The sequence below is a fragment of the Liolophura sinensis genome, chromosome 2, assembly GCF_032854445.1.
Source record: "Liolophura sinensis isolate JHLJ2023 chromosome 2, CUHK_Ljap_v2, whole genome shotgun sequence".
In the NCBI taxonomy this organism is placed as follows: domain Eukaryota; kingdom Metazoa; phylum Mollusca; class Polyplacophora; order Chitonida; family Chitonidae; genus Liolophura; species Liolophura sinensis.
Window position 1 is genome coordinate 18,384,901 of NC_088296.1, and position 17,024 is coordinate 18,401,924.

A 17,024-nucleotide genomic window follows, 5' to 3' on the forward strand; every position below is an offset into this window, starting at 1 on the left:
TGTTCAAATAGCTGAAACACGGAGACTGGACCTTCGCTTCCAAACAAGGATGTGTCTGTAGACGGAATTATAATCAGACCTTCCGACGACAATAGCCTATATCGCGCACTTGACACAGGCCAGTAGAGGGGTTTGTCACGCGCCAGTGGACCGTTATTCAGTATTTCGGAGCGCGATACGAGCGGTAAAAAAATGACTTTTAGCTTGAGCTGTATTGTATGAAACAGCTTGCAATGTATTAGATGGTATGGCGAAGTATCAACTTGCATTTCATAAATCTTGTGTCATTTCAATTTTTTTTAAAAATTACACGTATGCCTTACACTTACAAATGGTATTATAGGACGTTACTGTAGGTCTTAATATGTTTGGTTCAACATGTACAATAGGAGCTTGTACTGAAATGTTGGCTTAATGCAGAAACATATTCTAACAAAGCACTAGCACAAAAAGCTGTTCACTCTTTTTGTTATTTGTTTCCTTTTTTTTAGTGATGCAATTCTATAAAGACAATTTATCAGGCAGAATAAAAAGCTTTTCTGCAGGCTGTAATACTGTATGACACACAATTACTGCTGAATAGGCACTGGGGTATAAATTAAGTTGCCATACCTGTCCTGTCTATATTCTGAGGCACCTTGCCTCTTTTGAATCCTAGCTTGAAGCCTATATACACAAACATATATATATATACAATGCTGGTCAAGTCACTGCCTCTACAGGTTACAAAACTATGGCATCTACAGAGGTAAACAGATAGATAGATCATCAGTCAGAAATGTTTGAGAGGCAATACCGCATACCGTACTGGACCTGAAATTTCACACACTTTACTGTATTTCATCTAAAGTTTAGCATGTGACTTTGTAAGCTACTTTCAGGATACCATAAAGACCTTCAAATCATATTTTTCATGCCGGCACATTAAGTTTTCACACCCCCCTTCCCCCTTCCAAAGAAAAAAGATCAACCACAATCAAGTAAATTGTGTTACTTGTAAAAAAAAAAAGCTAAACTTGAGCTAAAATACAGTATTTTGCCTGATTCTGACAGTTCTGAATGCCTGAATATGAAAACGAAAGAACAAGTTCAGGACCAGGAATAATATTTATTACCTTTAGTCGGCCGTATGTGGGAAGGGCTGTCAGCAACCTGCGGATAGTCGTGGGCTTCCCCGGGGCTCTGCCCGGTTTCCTCCCACCATAATGCTGGCCGCTGTCTTATAAGTGAAATATTCTTGAGTAGGGAGTAAAACACAAGGGTGAGAGAGACAATGGGATGACAACGAGGAATCTATACATCATACTCACCATTTTGATATTTTTAGCATTTCTGAATTGAATTCTGAACATTTTTCTGATGCATTTTTGTGTAAATAGAGAGGAATTCCTCCAAAAATAGGACAAATTTCATGTCTGAAAACACCAATCAAATAAATAAATAAATAAATATTACCTTTATTTTCTTGAAAACTGCTGTTCCTGTGTTGTGTGTGTGTGAAATTTTAAGTCACGTACAGTACAAGTATGAAAACAGAAATGTTCAAGATGCAGTACTCGGTATTGAAACAGAAATTATAATTCTGTCAAGCAATCAGTTAAAGGTTAGCATATATATACTGGCATCATTCACATGGTGCTATTTGTAATTATAACACAAACCAATTGCTCAAATTTATGCCACAATGACATCTGTGCTGGGCATACATGTATCTTTTCTTATATATATATATATATATACAAATCACACCATGCGAATGCCACTTTGCATAAAAGCTTTAAAAAAACCACAAAACTTCTAACTGCAATTTAATATATTAATCTAAATACAATGGCAGCCCTTCAAAATTGAAGTAATCATCACTACATCAAGATCCTACTGAAATTTCATCACTGTTTTACAGAGAGATTAATTGATGTCAAAATAGGTAGTTTGTATATTCAAGTACTGACAGAAATAAAAATATTTTTTCCATGTGTCAAAACGTACCCAGCTATATGGATGTTATGTGTGTGTAAATATATAATCGGAAACTATTCATTGTTTGAACATAATACCAGTACAGTTCCCACTAACTGGTTCATGCACACTGCTGACTGCATGTCAGACCTTGGTGAACAAATTCAGATTTTGGTAAACAAATTTCTAAACAAAATGCTTTTTTTTTCTGTATTTTTATTGGTCTTTGGTGAGATGATTACTTTGATTTGTCGGGTCTACATTGCTGCATAATAAAGCACCGAAAAACCATTTGCAAACGTGGAATATTTTCCAACACTCAGGCGAGAATATTTACTGGCGTGGAAGCCGACTTACAGTATTGCATATCAGCATTGCTAAAGAAAACAGGTCAATACATTATGATTATAATCAAGCACTGCTATATTAATAAGAAACAGAGGACAAAAAATAGAAAGCATGGTAGTTTAAGCAAATATTTGAAGCACAAACCAGGTGGGGTAACATAGATACAAGTATACAATACAGCACTACAAAGCTTGCATGCAAATAAATACGTTAATAATACATACATGTATAAGCAACTAAAAAAGAAACGTAAACTAAATGGTCAGATCAGTTTAAAGCTGTACAAGGTAGCATGCCAAGCAAAAGGTATTCCACTATTTATTTTATACGCATTAATGGCTCTTTTATTGTATACAATCATGACTAGCCAAGATGCTAAATGCATACATGAATGTAGGTACATGTCCAACTGTAGGGTCAAATACAGTTGCTTGGTAATGATGTTGGTTTATAATATCATGGATTTCATTTCATTTGAGTTTATTTATTTATTTATCTGATTGGTGTTTTACGCCGTACTCAAGAATATTTCAGTTATATGACAGCCTCCAGCATTATGGTGGGTGGAAACTGGGCAGAACCCGAGGGAAACCCACGACCATCCGCAGGTTGTTGGAAGACCTTCCCACGTACGGCCGGAGAGGAAGCCAAGCATGAGCTGGACTTGAACTCACAACGACTGCATTGGTGACAGACTCCTGGGTCATTACGCTGCCCTAGCACTCTATAATACCAAGGAAGTGTTCAACTATACTAACCCACTTGAAAATGCACGCTAACACAAGGATATTAAAATACGGAACTGAATGAATTGGTAAAAACAGGTTCATTTCTCAGATTTTTGGATAAATTTGAACACAGATGATTTGAAGACAAAGATGCCTGTATTTGACCCTGATATTATGTACAAAGTGCATTTTCATGACCCCATATGACCTTGGCGTTGTTGTACAAAATGGACTAGTGGTGGCAGTGCTGTAAACGGAATGTTAAGAGGGATGCATGCACTGTAATGACTGTATTAAGGTGTATGCTAATGTGGCAGGTAAATTATGCACACTGAAGCAAACTTATTGACAAGGAACTAGGGCAGTGGTATTTTATTTACTTAGTTGATTGGTATTTTACGACGTATTCAAGAATATTTCACTTATACGACAGCGAGCAGTTTTATGGTGGGAGGAAACCTGACAGAGCCCGGGGGAAACCCACGACCATCTGCAGGTTGCTGGAAGACCTTCCCACGTACGGCCGGAGAGAAAGCCAGCATGAGCTGGTCCTGAACTCACAGAGATAGTATTTGTGAGAGACTCCTGTGCCTTGATGCTGCGCTAACCAACTGAGCCACAGAGGCCTCCCTGACAATAGTATACTGTGTATAGTATAGTATAGTATAGAATATATATGTACGTATATCACAGACTACAACACAAGAGATGTACAGCAGTAGCCTACATGGAACTCCTACCCAGGAAAAATCAATAGGGGCTGAGTTTTAAGTTTGAATTCTTTTATCGCTGAAGGTAAAAAAAAACCCCGGTCCTACTGCATCATGTGATCTGTCAAAAATGTTAGGCAACTATTTATACTGAGCACATTTGCTAGAACATGGGCATCTCCAAAAGGTTCCAGCCAAAGTTATTTAGAAAAAAACGCATGAAGAAAATTGAGGAGCTGAACGATTGTGAACATAAAAAGTTCCTAAAGGAAAGAGGAGTAATTTGTACCCCTGGATCATGGAGAGATAAGTGATTGGAAAACCTAATGTGAACAAAGGTTGCCTAACCTTTTTCACAAGTCACATGATACAGCAGGATGTTTTTACCTTAAACAACAAAAGAGTTCTAACTTAAACATTTCTTCTGTGAGAACATATGCTACTGATAGTTTCTGATGCGGCGTAGATGTGAGAATTTGATCAAGATTTAAGATAAACCAGGAAGATGGTCATTGGATTGCCCTAAAGTGTGTCCAGCACTGAATGCACACAGAAAGAGGGCACACGGTGCAACACTGCACGTTCTTGCAAACAACCAAGGCGACTGGAAAATAGTATGGCCCTCAGTCGACTATCTCAGCACAAAAGGCGAGGGCTGCCACCCCAGAAGCTTTGGGGTGCTCGATGGCTATAAATGCCCTTTAATTGTTTTACAGCTTAACAGTCTACAGTGCACGTGAATATGTGGGCCATCATTTTCTTTGTCACCATTATAATTTGGTTTGTTTAAGGCTTCTTGCATGCATTTTGTGCTATGTCCAAGAGCATGGAAAAATCAGCTTTTTTTTTTTTTTTTTTATACATGCCCATGTACTTGGGTGGGGGGGGGGGGGAGGAGGGTGTAACAGCATTTAGCAGCTATGGTCATGACTGTACATATGCCCTTACACCAGAACGTCAACATACATGTATGACCTTACAACAAAACGTCAACATACATGTACATGTATACCCTTACAGCAGAACAACCACATACATGTACACGTATACCCTTACAGCAGAACAACAACATACATGTGCACGTATGCCCTTACAGCAGAACGACAACATACAGGTACACGTATGCCCTTACAGAAGAGCGTCAACATACATGTCCATGTCTGCCCTTACAACAGAATGTCAACACACACGTATGCCCTTACAGCAGAACATCAACTAACATGTACAAGTATGCACATAACTACAGAATGTCAACCAAAGCACTTTTATATACAGAATGTCAACATGCAGAGAAACTGAGCAACTAGACTTATCTTGGACCTACAAGCCATGCTATGAAGGCAACAAGAGTACTATCTAGCAGAACATAAAATACCCTTCTTTGGTGGAACCACGTGGTTGCCAGGTGCGTGAGTTCGGGCAGGTGTAACAGCATGTGTAACAGCAGGTGGTCGGCTGGGTTTGATGGGAGCTTCCGTGTGTGGACGTTGCCCAGTTTTACCTGAGAAGTAATTCTCGTACTCAATTTTACCTGTGAAGAATACAAGAAATACGAAGATGTTAACTGTGTTTAATAATACACGTGTAAGAACGATAATAAAATGATAAATGTTAACAGTTAGGTTGTTGAGTAGAAATCATCTTGTATGTACCCTCCAAATAAACCTGAATTCAAACACCTTTCTTGGATCAAAAGAACTTCACAGAATCCATCAAAATGAGTAACTTAGCCATGGACAAAATATTAGGTTATTTACAGAACTCACATCAAGCTTTCAAGGGCTTCTAGTGGGCAATTTCCCCTGAGATTAGTTGTACGCATTTATTTATTTATTCAATTGAATGTTGTTTAATGGTTTAGTGAAAATTTTTATGCGTGGAGGAAATCAAAGCACCCGCCTTTACAAGTTACTACCAAAACTTCGTTCATACATGAGATGTACAAATGCGAGTTGTTTAAAATTTTTTGTGTTTTTGGCTCACCTGAAGAATATTTCGCTTACAGGATGGCGACCAGCATTATGGTGGTCAGAGCCCAGGGGATACCTACAACCATCCACTTAATGGGGGCAGGCATTCCCACATACGAACGGAGACGTAGCCAGCAAGAGCTGTGCTTGAACTCGTAACGACCACATTGGTGGGAGGCTCCAGAGTCATTGGGGGGAAGTGGTTTTCAATTAGCCTTTAGACCGCGTGTACACCCACATGAGTATCATCGACCATTTATTATAATCATGGACCCACATAACTTCTGCTAGCACAGATAGGATCCATCACACGTTTATCCCCGTTTATCAACACTTTACATATGGTTGAAATTCTGGATAAGGGAGATTACCCAGTGAATCTACCCCATGAGATCTGCTTGCACTGATGTCTGTGATGTTTGAGTCGGTCAAAGGTTTCTCTACACTCACATACTTTTCACTTTGCTGAAGTTCTTATTTTTTCCCTTTTCTTGGAGCTGTGCTGGCTAAAGGGAGACAACCTAAAGGAGCTTCCCTATATGCTCTTCCTGGACTGATAAAGTTTGTCACATTTTCTCTGTGTATAAATATCTTTGGTGCATGAACTGCGCTGGCTAAGGGGAGATAACCTACATATGCTTCTCCGTGAGAACTGAAGCCTGTAACAGAACACTGTCATGTTCTTATGTTTGCATGTATATATGCTTGGGGTTTAACAGCGTACTTAATGATGTTTCAATCATATGACGACGAGGAGTCATTAGGTGTGTATATACATATACAGTGTCTTCTTGCGGCAGGGAGAGTCAATGGAGACAAAGTGCTGTCGACACTGAAGTATCATGACGAAGACACCAGACGTGACATCCCACCCACCCACATTATACTGACACTGGGCCAACCAGTTCTGTTTCCTTGCTCTACAACCTCTTAGAGCTCAGGCTATTCAAGCAGCAGCAAGTACCATTTTTAAAGACTTTGGCATGACCTGGCCCAGGCCTTATGTTTGTAAACTACTGCAGTTGCTGAATTATGTACAAAGGTAGTGGGTGTGTTCCATGATCTAGTTGTTAGGGGCGCTTGCCTTTCAATCGATAGCACACAGGAGGTGCAGGGTTCAAACCTGGCCTTGGACAGGGGATTTGTAGATTCCCCTTCTCTCACTATTTCAGCGGCCTTTGTGACAATAAGCAGTTAACAAAGCTCATCTAATGGCTGTCGGACATTTGTTGAAGATCACTTGACTTTCACCAAAATAGTGTGTATATCTGTATGTCACATATCGGAAAGTCTGTCGGTAACTTGCCAAAGGTTGGTGGTTCACAAAGTGCATTTTCGTTTCTCCATCCATCTTGAGCATGGCATTAAGCAACGAATAAATAAATAAATAGGTAAATAAAGGATGGTGAAATGCAGACTAAAGGGAGATAACCTACCTGGTCTATCTCCACTAGTACTGTTGAAGCAGATGAGGTCTGCTATGTCTTCCTCAATGCTAATAAATAAATAGGTAAATAAAGGATGGTGAAATGCAGACTAAAGGGAGATAACCTACCTGGTCTATCTCCACTAGTACTGTTGAAGCAGATGAGGTCTGCTATGTCTTCCTCAATGCTAATAAATAAATAGGTAAATAAAGGATGGTGAAATGCAGACTAAAGGGAGATAACCTACCTGGTCTTTCTCCACCAGTACTGTTGGAGCAGATGAAGTCTGCTATGTCTTCCTCAATGTTAATAAATAAATAGGTAAATAAAGGATGGTGAAATGCAGACTAAAGGGAGATAACCTACCTGGTCTATCTCCACTAGTACTGTTGGAGCAGATGAGGTCTGCTATGTCTTCCTCAATGCTAATAAATAAATAGGTAAATAAAGGATGGTGAAATGCAGACTAAAGGGAGATAACCTACCTGGTCTTTCTCCACCAGTACTGTTGGAGCAGATGAAGTCTGCTATGTCTTCCTCAATGTTAATAAATAAATAGGTAAATAAAGGATGGTGAAATGCAGACTAAAGGGAGATAACCTACCTGGTCTATCTCCACTAGTACTGTTGGAGCAGATGAAGTCTGCTATGTCTTCCTCAATGCTAATAAATAAATAGGTAAATAAAGGATGGTGAAATGCAGACTAAAGGGAGATAACCTACCTGGTCTATCTCCACCAGTACTGTTGGAGCAGATGAAGTCTGCTATGTCTTCCTCAATGCTACAACGTTCCAGCTGCACTCTGATTTTTTCGCAATGCTACAACAATAACAGAAGAGTAAATATAACATCACACAAATGTAAGACAAAAAATTAGAAAACAAAAAAACACAACAAAACAAAAAAAAAAAAAACAGAAAAAGACCAGCATGTTTAAATACTGATGAATTGCTTGGTCTCTTAGTTTGATGACATGGCACATTGAGTTCATCGTCAACTCTCAAACAAATCGACGCACATCTGCATCGACATCCAAACTTACCTGCACTGAAAATACAAGTTCTTTTTTGTGCCTTTTGGAATTGAATTAAGAAGGCTGAAGTTGTTCCTGCAGACGGCAATCGAAATATAATAGTTTTCTTGAGGATTTCAATACCAAAACTCAATTGCATGGCAATTGGTACCGCCAAAGTTCTAGCAGTCAATATGACCACCGTGCAGTGAGTTAATTAGTTTCAGAGGTGAGGATAGTAAATTAAGAGGAAATTATAAAGATTTCCCCCATAAAATTACATAAAAACGAGCAGAGGCAGCTGATTATATTGTGATAAGTGGGAAAGAGATGGGAGTTTGAAATCAGCGCCATGTTTTTTTGAGAGGCATTGATGAACCAGTATTTTCCAGGATGAATCACAAAAAACAAATTCTTCTCAACGAGCTTTCTACTGAACTTCTCCACAAAATTCAGGTCATTTCAAGGTACTCAATGCAGCTGTTCTATCTGTAGTGCAGCAGATAACACTAGACAAAGACACCAGGCAAGACACCGGACAGGACATTGGACAAGACACCAGACAAGACACTAGACAGGACATTCACTCACTCTTCGCCCTTCTGCGATAAAGCAGTTAAAAATCTGGAAGGACCAATTCCTCAAAATTTGATATCAAAAGACTGTTTGTATTAAAGTCAGGTCTATCAGTATAATGCAATATGCATTACACCCCAAATGACCTGAAATTTCGCTCCATAAAAGTGCATTTTTTAGAGGCAAATATCTGCCACAAAAAAATTTTTTTTGTGCTGAAACTTACAATTTTCCAATAGAATATCATCCCATGTTGCTAGCAAACCTCAAAACACCTTTCTAACTCTCAGAATCAGGAAAAATGGGCAAGTGAATCATGGAAAAAATTTATGGACATCTAGGATACTTAATATATTACTGATGCATATAAGTCAGGGACAATCCAAAGACATCGTCAAGTTCTACACACCCATAATCATAAACCAAACCTGTCAGCAACCTGCGGGTGGTCATGGGTTTCCCCCGGGGTCTGCCGAGTTTCCCCCAGCGTCTGCCCGGTTTCCTCCCACTTATAATGCTGTATGCCATCGTATAAGTGAAATACTCATGAGTATGGCGTAAAACACCAATCAGATAAATAAATAAATATAAACCAAAAGCTCTTAATTCAGATCATATTGGAAGCCTTCCTGGCTTCATTTGGTAGAAGCATGCTTGCCAATATTTGATTGGTGCGTTTGTAGCATATCTTTAGTCTTACCGAATCAACATCTACGCAGACATCTGACATTATATTACAATGTACCCAGATCTCGTTACGTAAAACGTCAATCTTCTCTTCTTCCAATACCTGGAATTTCTGCAAAAACAATCAAACAAACTATAGATAAAAAGAAACCAAATAAATAAATTAAGATCAATAACATATAATATTTATTTATTTGATTGGTGTTTTACGCTGTACTGAAGAATATTTCACTAATACGACTGTGGCCAGCATTATGATGGGAGGAAACCGGGCAGGGCCTGGGGGAAACCCACAACCATCCACAGGTTGCTGCAAGACCTTCCCACTTACGCCCAGAGAGGAAGCCAGCATGAGCTGGACTTGAACTCACAGCGTGAGGTGAAACTCATTGGTGAGAGGCTCTCAAAAGAGGAAATTAAAACTTCCTTGCTTAGCGTCGAGCATGAAGGGGATAGTGCAACGACTGGTTGACCCGTATCAGTATAATGGCCCAGGTGGGGCGCCTTACTTGCCTTCGGTAAGGTGCCTCAGTGAAGCAGCACTGAATAAAAGAGTGGTGGAAATAAGTCTTGCAGCAAGGAGGCACATTACATGCACACTAAGGATTCCTTCCTCCTCATATGACTGAAATAGTGTCAGGTACTAAGTTAAACCCCAAGCACTCACTCACTCACTCATGGTCAACAGCTAAGCTCGCCATACAAGCACTGTCGACTTCGCAACTGTACTGTCACCATGAACACTGATGCATAATAGACAAACAACAAATTCTCTGTCCAAGATCGGGGTTGAACCTGCACCTGGTGATCTGCCACATGGTTTAATACCAGTTGCAAATTATACCCAGATGTGGTACTCACATTACATATTTCTTCCATTTCTTTCTCCCATGATAACCGAACCTGTTCCAGATTTTCTACGCTGGCTTTGTAGGAGATATCTGCAAAGAAAGAAAAAAACATCAGAAGACGAGTATCCCCTTGGCCTTGAATCCCTAAATCAAGTACTTTTCCCTCTGAGAACTGTAACCAACACAGTTTTATAAGAGTATCACATTTAGGCCTGCTAAATCATACAAAATAACACGAGTTTCACTTATTTATTTATTTGACTGGTGTTTTACGCCGTACTCAAAAATATTTCACTTATACGACTGGGGCCAGCATTATGGTGGGAGAAAACCGGGCAGAGCCTGGGGGAAACCCACGACCCGGCAGGAAGCCAGCATGAGCTGGACTTGAACTCACAGCGACCGTATTGGTGAGAGGCTCCTGGATCATTACGCTGCACTAGCGAGCTTAACCAACTGAGCTACGGAGGCCCCCCCCATGAGTTTTAAGTTACCTGAATTTATAAATAGAGCACCGGTACCAGAAAAAGTCTGCCATTATTAAAATACAAATCAACATTGAACAGCTCGCAGATTGTGACTTTATATCTTTTAGATATTGTATATAGCATTATCAGACAAGTAATTTCCTCTTCTAAAGTGGCTGTCTGAGAGCATGCTTGTGGAATGATCAATGTCTGCCACAGAGGTGTTTGTGGAATGCTAGATGCCTGCTGGTGTTTAACTGAATAGCTGAATTGCCATGGAGAAAGTTATAAATACACATATAACAGTAAGTGCTGAAAGCACAGAATTACATTTCTCCCAGTTTTTATAATGAGAAAAAAATATCAATACATGTTGATCATTAGATGGACTAACCATGTGATACAAAGACACTGAATATTCCTGCTACAATTACATGTATTTTAGCTAAAAAGTGCAGACCAGGTGTCCCTAAACTAAGAAGAACATTGGTGATAGTAAATGAAGAGAACAGCTGATATCGGTACAATCTATACTCACCAGCCAGCTCCATTGACGTCTCTGCTCTGTCTAATTTTGACTTCATCTGAAATGATTCAAATTTCGTCAGCAGCATGTAAACTCATCTTAGGTGATATTTACATGTACTAACTGACCAGGCATGTGTACTAAACAGGTAAAATAAACAAAGTGGTCTCTTTTCATGCCTCCTACGTAATGTACAAAGACATACGGCCATGTTAATAAGCTTTACTATCTGATTACAGCACTTAATAAAATTCATAACATTACAACATCCTTGATCTGCAACAAGGTTGCCAAGTCTTCTTTTTGTTTTTTTAAATCCTCAAGGACCAAAGTGAAAATATCTGCTAACAATCCCATTTACATGTATACTAATTGACCATAAATTTCGTCCACGACTAACTTGAGCCTTTTTCCTGATCTACACTAATTGACCATGTATTTTGTCCACGACTAACTTGAGCGTTTCTCCTGATCTACACTAATTGACCATAAATTTCGTCCACGACTAACTTGAGCCTTTTTCCTGATCTATACTAATTGACGATGTATTTTGTCCACGACTAACTTGAGCCTTATTCCTGATCTACACTAATTGACCATAAATTTCGTCCACGACTAACTTGAGCCTTATTCCTGATCTACACTAATTGACCATAAATTTCGTCCACGACTAACTTGAGCCTTTTTCCTGATCTATACTAATTGACCATATATTTCGTCCACGACTAACTAGAGCCTTTTTCCTGATCTACACTGATTGACCATAAATTTCATCTACACCTAACATGAGCCTTTTTCCTGATCTATACTAATTGACCATAAATTTCGTCCACGACTAACTTGAGCATTTTTCCTGATCTACACTAATTGACCATGTATTTCGTCCACGACTAACTTGAGCATTTTTCCTGATCTATACTAATTGACCATGTATTTCGTCCACGACTAACTTGAGCCTTATTCCTGATCTACACTAATTGACCATAAATTTCGTCCACGACTAACTTGAGCCTTTTTCCTGATCTATACTAATTGACCATATATTTCGTCCACGACTAACTAGAGCCTTTTTCCTGATCTACACTGATTGACCATAAATTTCATCTACGCCTAACATGAGCCTTTTTCCTGATCTATACTAATTGACCATAAATTTCGTCCACGACTAACTTGAGCCTTTTTCCTGATCTATACTAATTGACCATAAATTTCGTCCACAACTAACTTGAGCATTTTTCCTGATTTTGAGAGTCCTGTTGATTTTAGAGAAGTGTTTTGAGGATTGCTTGGAACAAGGGATGATATTCTCCTGGAAAGCTGTAAACGTTTTGTCACCTTTATTTGCCTCTAAAAATGCACATTTGTGGAGCAAAATTTTAGGTAATTTAGGGTAACAGTTTAACTGTACTATTGATTTTTGATTTTGACAGAATTATCGATCGATGAACACTGAGCTTTGGACTTGATTAAAGCTCTGATAAGATTCGTAGATTACTGTCAATGTAATTTTACATTAAACTGAAGATAAGACGTTATTGTATACTATAGCTGTATACCTAGCTATACATGTACCTAGCTATACATGTAAAACTTGTGATATATCATAAAGGTACATATAACTACAGAGCACTGATGAAGCCATCCAAATGTGTTTTTACATGAAAATTATGGAAAAAAAAGAAGTGCATGGACGTTAGAAAAAGATGGTGCATGTTAAACTGTAGTTGACAGTATAAAATCCATGTTATCAAAAGTACTGATTTTTTACCTTTGGTAAATAAATGTTTCATTACTGATCTCCTATACTATAAATTTTCCATAACCCATTGTTTTTTTTCAAACGTGTCATAAAAGCAATGAATATGTTATTAGATCGTACCTAAAGAAGTACATGTACACCTAAAGAATAGCTTAGGTGATCAACTATGAGTTAAAGGTGTGAATTGTCTTAAATTTTATTTATATCATTGTAAAACAACAAGAAAGTGGATAATATACTGGCCTCGGAATCATGAAGTGATCTTAGACTTAAGTCAACATTTCAGATCATTTTAAAATTGTTATTTCTGATGTAGCAAGGTGAAAATAATGGTTGACAACTTAAAACATTCTTGGTAAGTCTTTGAGCAACAAATTTCAGCTAAACTAAAGGAAAGGAACATATCAAGTTCTGATTGAAATTCTGACTTAAGTCTAAGATCGCTTTGAGATCAAGAGGCCAGGAAACCATCACATATGTATCTGAAAAAATGTATATAATTTACATGATAGAAAGTTATCCTTAAGATATAACCTGGGATCAATTTGAGGTAATCATTTTTATTCTGAGCTCTTACAAATAAGTGAATGACCAAAAATTTTGACCCCTGTATGTGCATGTACATGTATACGCCCTTAAATTGTGTAATGTGCATGTATAGGCCCTTATATTGTGTATGAGTACACATATAGGCTCTTATATTGTGTATAAGTACACATATAGGCCCTTTTATTGTGTACATGTACAGGCCCTTATATTGTGTATAAGTACATGTATAGGCCCTTATATTGTGTACATGTACATGTATAGGCCCTCAAATTGTGCATAAGTACATGTATACGCACTTGTATTGTGTATAAGTACATGTATAGGCCCTTATATTGTGTACACGTAAATATTTAGGCCCTCATATTATGTACACGTACATGTATAGGCCCTTATACTGTGTACATGTACAGCCCCTTATATTGTATACATGTACATATATAGGCCCTTATACTGTGTACATGTACATGTTTAGCCCCTTATATTGTGTACATGTAAACCCCTTCATATTGTGTACATGTACATGTATAGACACTTATATTGTGTACATGTATAGGCCCTTATATTGTGTACATGTACAGACATGTAATTCACACTTGGCTAAGTCCAAGTGAACATAAAAAAGTGAAACAGAAAATAAGTCACATTTGGAGTCCTTGTTTTAAGCATGTTTCACATGAGAGAGATAGGGACAATGAAACCTGGACACCTCGCGCACAAAAACTTATGGCCTCAGATAGGGTTAGTTGTAGTTACATCTCTTTCACATTTGTGGCAAAACGACTGATCAACCTAATTTGCAAACTCGTTGATCAAGGGCTACTGTGGACTTACAGATACATCAATCCTAGTATGTGTACAAACTCGCTGATCAAGGACTACTGTGGACTTACAGATACATCCATCCTAGTACGTGTACAAACTCATTAATCAAGGACTACTGTGGACTTACAGATACATCGATCCTAGTACGTGTACAAACTCGTTGATCAAGGACTACTGTGGACTTACAGATACATCGATCCTAGTACGTGTACATCGTTATTTATTTAACAACTGCAGATTAGAAAATAAGAAAATGGTGTATGTGAGTACCTTATCCTTGTCTTTGGCTTGTGCAGTAACTGACTGACTCAATGACTCGAACTGTCTTTTCACCTCATTTCTCTCTCGACATTTACTCTGATACTGTTTCTGACACTGAAAAATAATTACAGGATTAATAATACAAAATAATATTAAATATGAATTAAAAAATAATACAATGTAATAACAGCAACAAATTATAGCAACAAAAGTACATTACAATTAAAAGTCTCGAAGACTTAATTACTGGTGCACTGGCGACACTAGGAACTCGACAATATTCATTGCCACCTCGCTTTGCTGTTGTTTTAAACTGTGTTACAGTGAGAATTCTGACTGGCTGATACTGAAGTGATGTCAGAACACAATAAGAATGAAAGTGTCACCAAAAGTTCATCAATGTACACAGATTATGCATATTTAAACATATATCTGAAAAGTTTTCCGCTTACTTGGTTAAAAACACTTGAGGGCACATACATGTATGGCTAGTTTACACATGTAGGACACGACACTTAATGAAACAGGATGTACCAGGGCTAATAAAGTCGCAATGGAGTAACAGGAACACAGATTTTACACCCAGAAACTGATACTACACAGACCTTGAGAGCGTCCACTTCACATCAATGATAATAAAAATATAGAGTGTGTTAGGACACGACTAAAAAACAATTTCTCATAATTAAGTCACCTTGTATCAGAGCACTAAAAGCATAAAACTTATGACGCAGCATCTCATACTCTACCACAACTTTAAATTGCAGAGAGTATTCTGATGTGCTCAAGTAATCTCAAGTGAGAAGTTCCGTAACAATCAAATAAATTCACCTAACCCAAAGATAAGTGATAAACTTATCTTACACAAATTTAAGCTTGTGGCTCGTATAAAAGCTTGCACTTTTTTTCACCCATTTTTCGTTCATGAAATATATATAGATGCAACTAATAAATATTTATTCCAACAATTTATTTTCAACAATACAAAGGATGAAAAAAAAAAACAAACTCTGAACATGTTTTAACTATTCCAATACTCTTTGACTTTTTACATGTACACGTTTATACGTTGTCATATTTTGAGTGGATTATTCAGTTTAAATTACCAAACTAAGACTTTCCTTGAATTTCTGAAGTTTGTAAATCCAGCTAATGCTTTATCTCCATAAACTGCCTTTTAATTAGCAATTTCAAATGCAAAAAAAGAAAGTTTTTTAAAGTTTCAAATGTATGTATGTACTGTAAATCTTCAACCTTTTCCCTTGTTTACAAGGTGCTTATTCAAGTATATTTTGAAGGCATTATTCTGTGTAGAGTGATAAAATTCAACTTTTTGTGAAGCCCAGAAACTGGACAATCCAACCAATGTGTTGTCTCCAAAATCAAGTTAAAAACATGCATACATGTAAACTGCACTGAAAAAGGTTAAGAAATTGATAGGGTATATGGCATTAGATTCCTATTGTACTGCACACGTGTGCGCTGGTTGTCCAGTGTACAACATTTATCTTCATAACATAAGACTATTGAGTTATATACTGTTTTAAATTCATGGTCATATTTGGGTTCAATAACAATAATGAAGTCGAGGCATCAACACTTAAATGTTAAATATACTTAAATATGTGTACTTAAATGTATGTATTTAAGTATGTATGCTTTGGGTTTAACGTTGTACTTAACAATTTTTCAATCATAGGAGAACGAGGACTCATTAGGTGTGTGTACATATATGATGTCTTCTTGTGGCAGGGGGAGTCCATGCCGACAAAGTGCTGCCACCACTGAAGTATCATGCTGGAGACACCAGACATGACACCCCACCCAATCACATTACACAGACACCGGGCAAACCAGCCATATTTTCTTGCCCAAACCTCTTCATAATGGTGAGCGCTAAGCGAGGCAGCAGCAAGTATCAAGTCTTTGGTTTGATCAGACCCCACAATCAAACCTGAGGGTCTCCAGACTTTGAGGCAGAAGCTTCTAACCATTGTCAAGTGAAACCTGTTACATTTACATGGCAATGCCTTGACTTAATTCATTATCATATCAGATTATGGATTAATTCCAAGTAAAAAGAAAATAAGACTTACAAAGTCTACATGATATGACATCTACACGTATACGTATCACCTATCACAATTTGGATTACACAATAAACTCAAAATAAACAGAGATTAGGCCAGACACACCAAAATTATCTCCCTTGAAGTCACCCTCCTGTTTAAATATGCTAAAAGATGTGTGTTTATGATTGGTCTGTGGTTAGGAGGGACCTCAGAAAATGGCTAATGGTAAGTTTCAGTCAAAGTGACATAAGTTAGTTGAATTACAAGCTTTAAGATAGATTTTAATTTTGTAAAATTAT

General features: G+C 37.8%; 1 protein-coding gene across 1 annotated transcript in view; it reads right to left on the reverse strand.

Annotated features, from left to right (window-relative positions):
* LOC135462897 (proline-serine-threonine phosphatase-interacting protein 2-like) overlaps positions 1 to 17,024 on the reverse strand; it is a 48,806-nt gene that overhangs the window by 3,654 nt on the left and 28,128 nt on the right. Inside the window, exons 6-12 of the mRNA XM_064740199.1 lie at positions 14,663 to 14,767; positions 11,275 to 11,320; positions 10,280 to 10,359; positions 9,432 to 9,530; positions 7,866 to 7,962; positions 5,121 to 5,276; positions 613 to 666 (exon numbers count right to left, since the gene is read on the reverse strand). Coding sequence (XP_064596269.1) covers positions 613 to 666; positions 5,121 to 5,276; positions 7,866 to 7,962; positions 9,432 to 9,530; positions 10,280 to 10,359; positions 11,275 to 11,320; positions 14,663 to 14,767 — 637 coding nt within the window. The remainder of the gene's footprint in view (positions 1 to 612; positions 667 to 5,120; positions 5,277 to 7,865; positions 7,963 to 9,431; positions 9,531 to 10,279; positions 10,360 to 11,274; positions 11,321 to 14,662; positions 14,768 to 17,024) is intronic.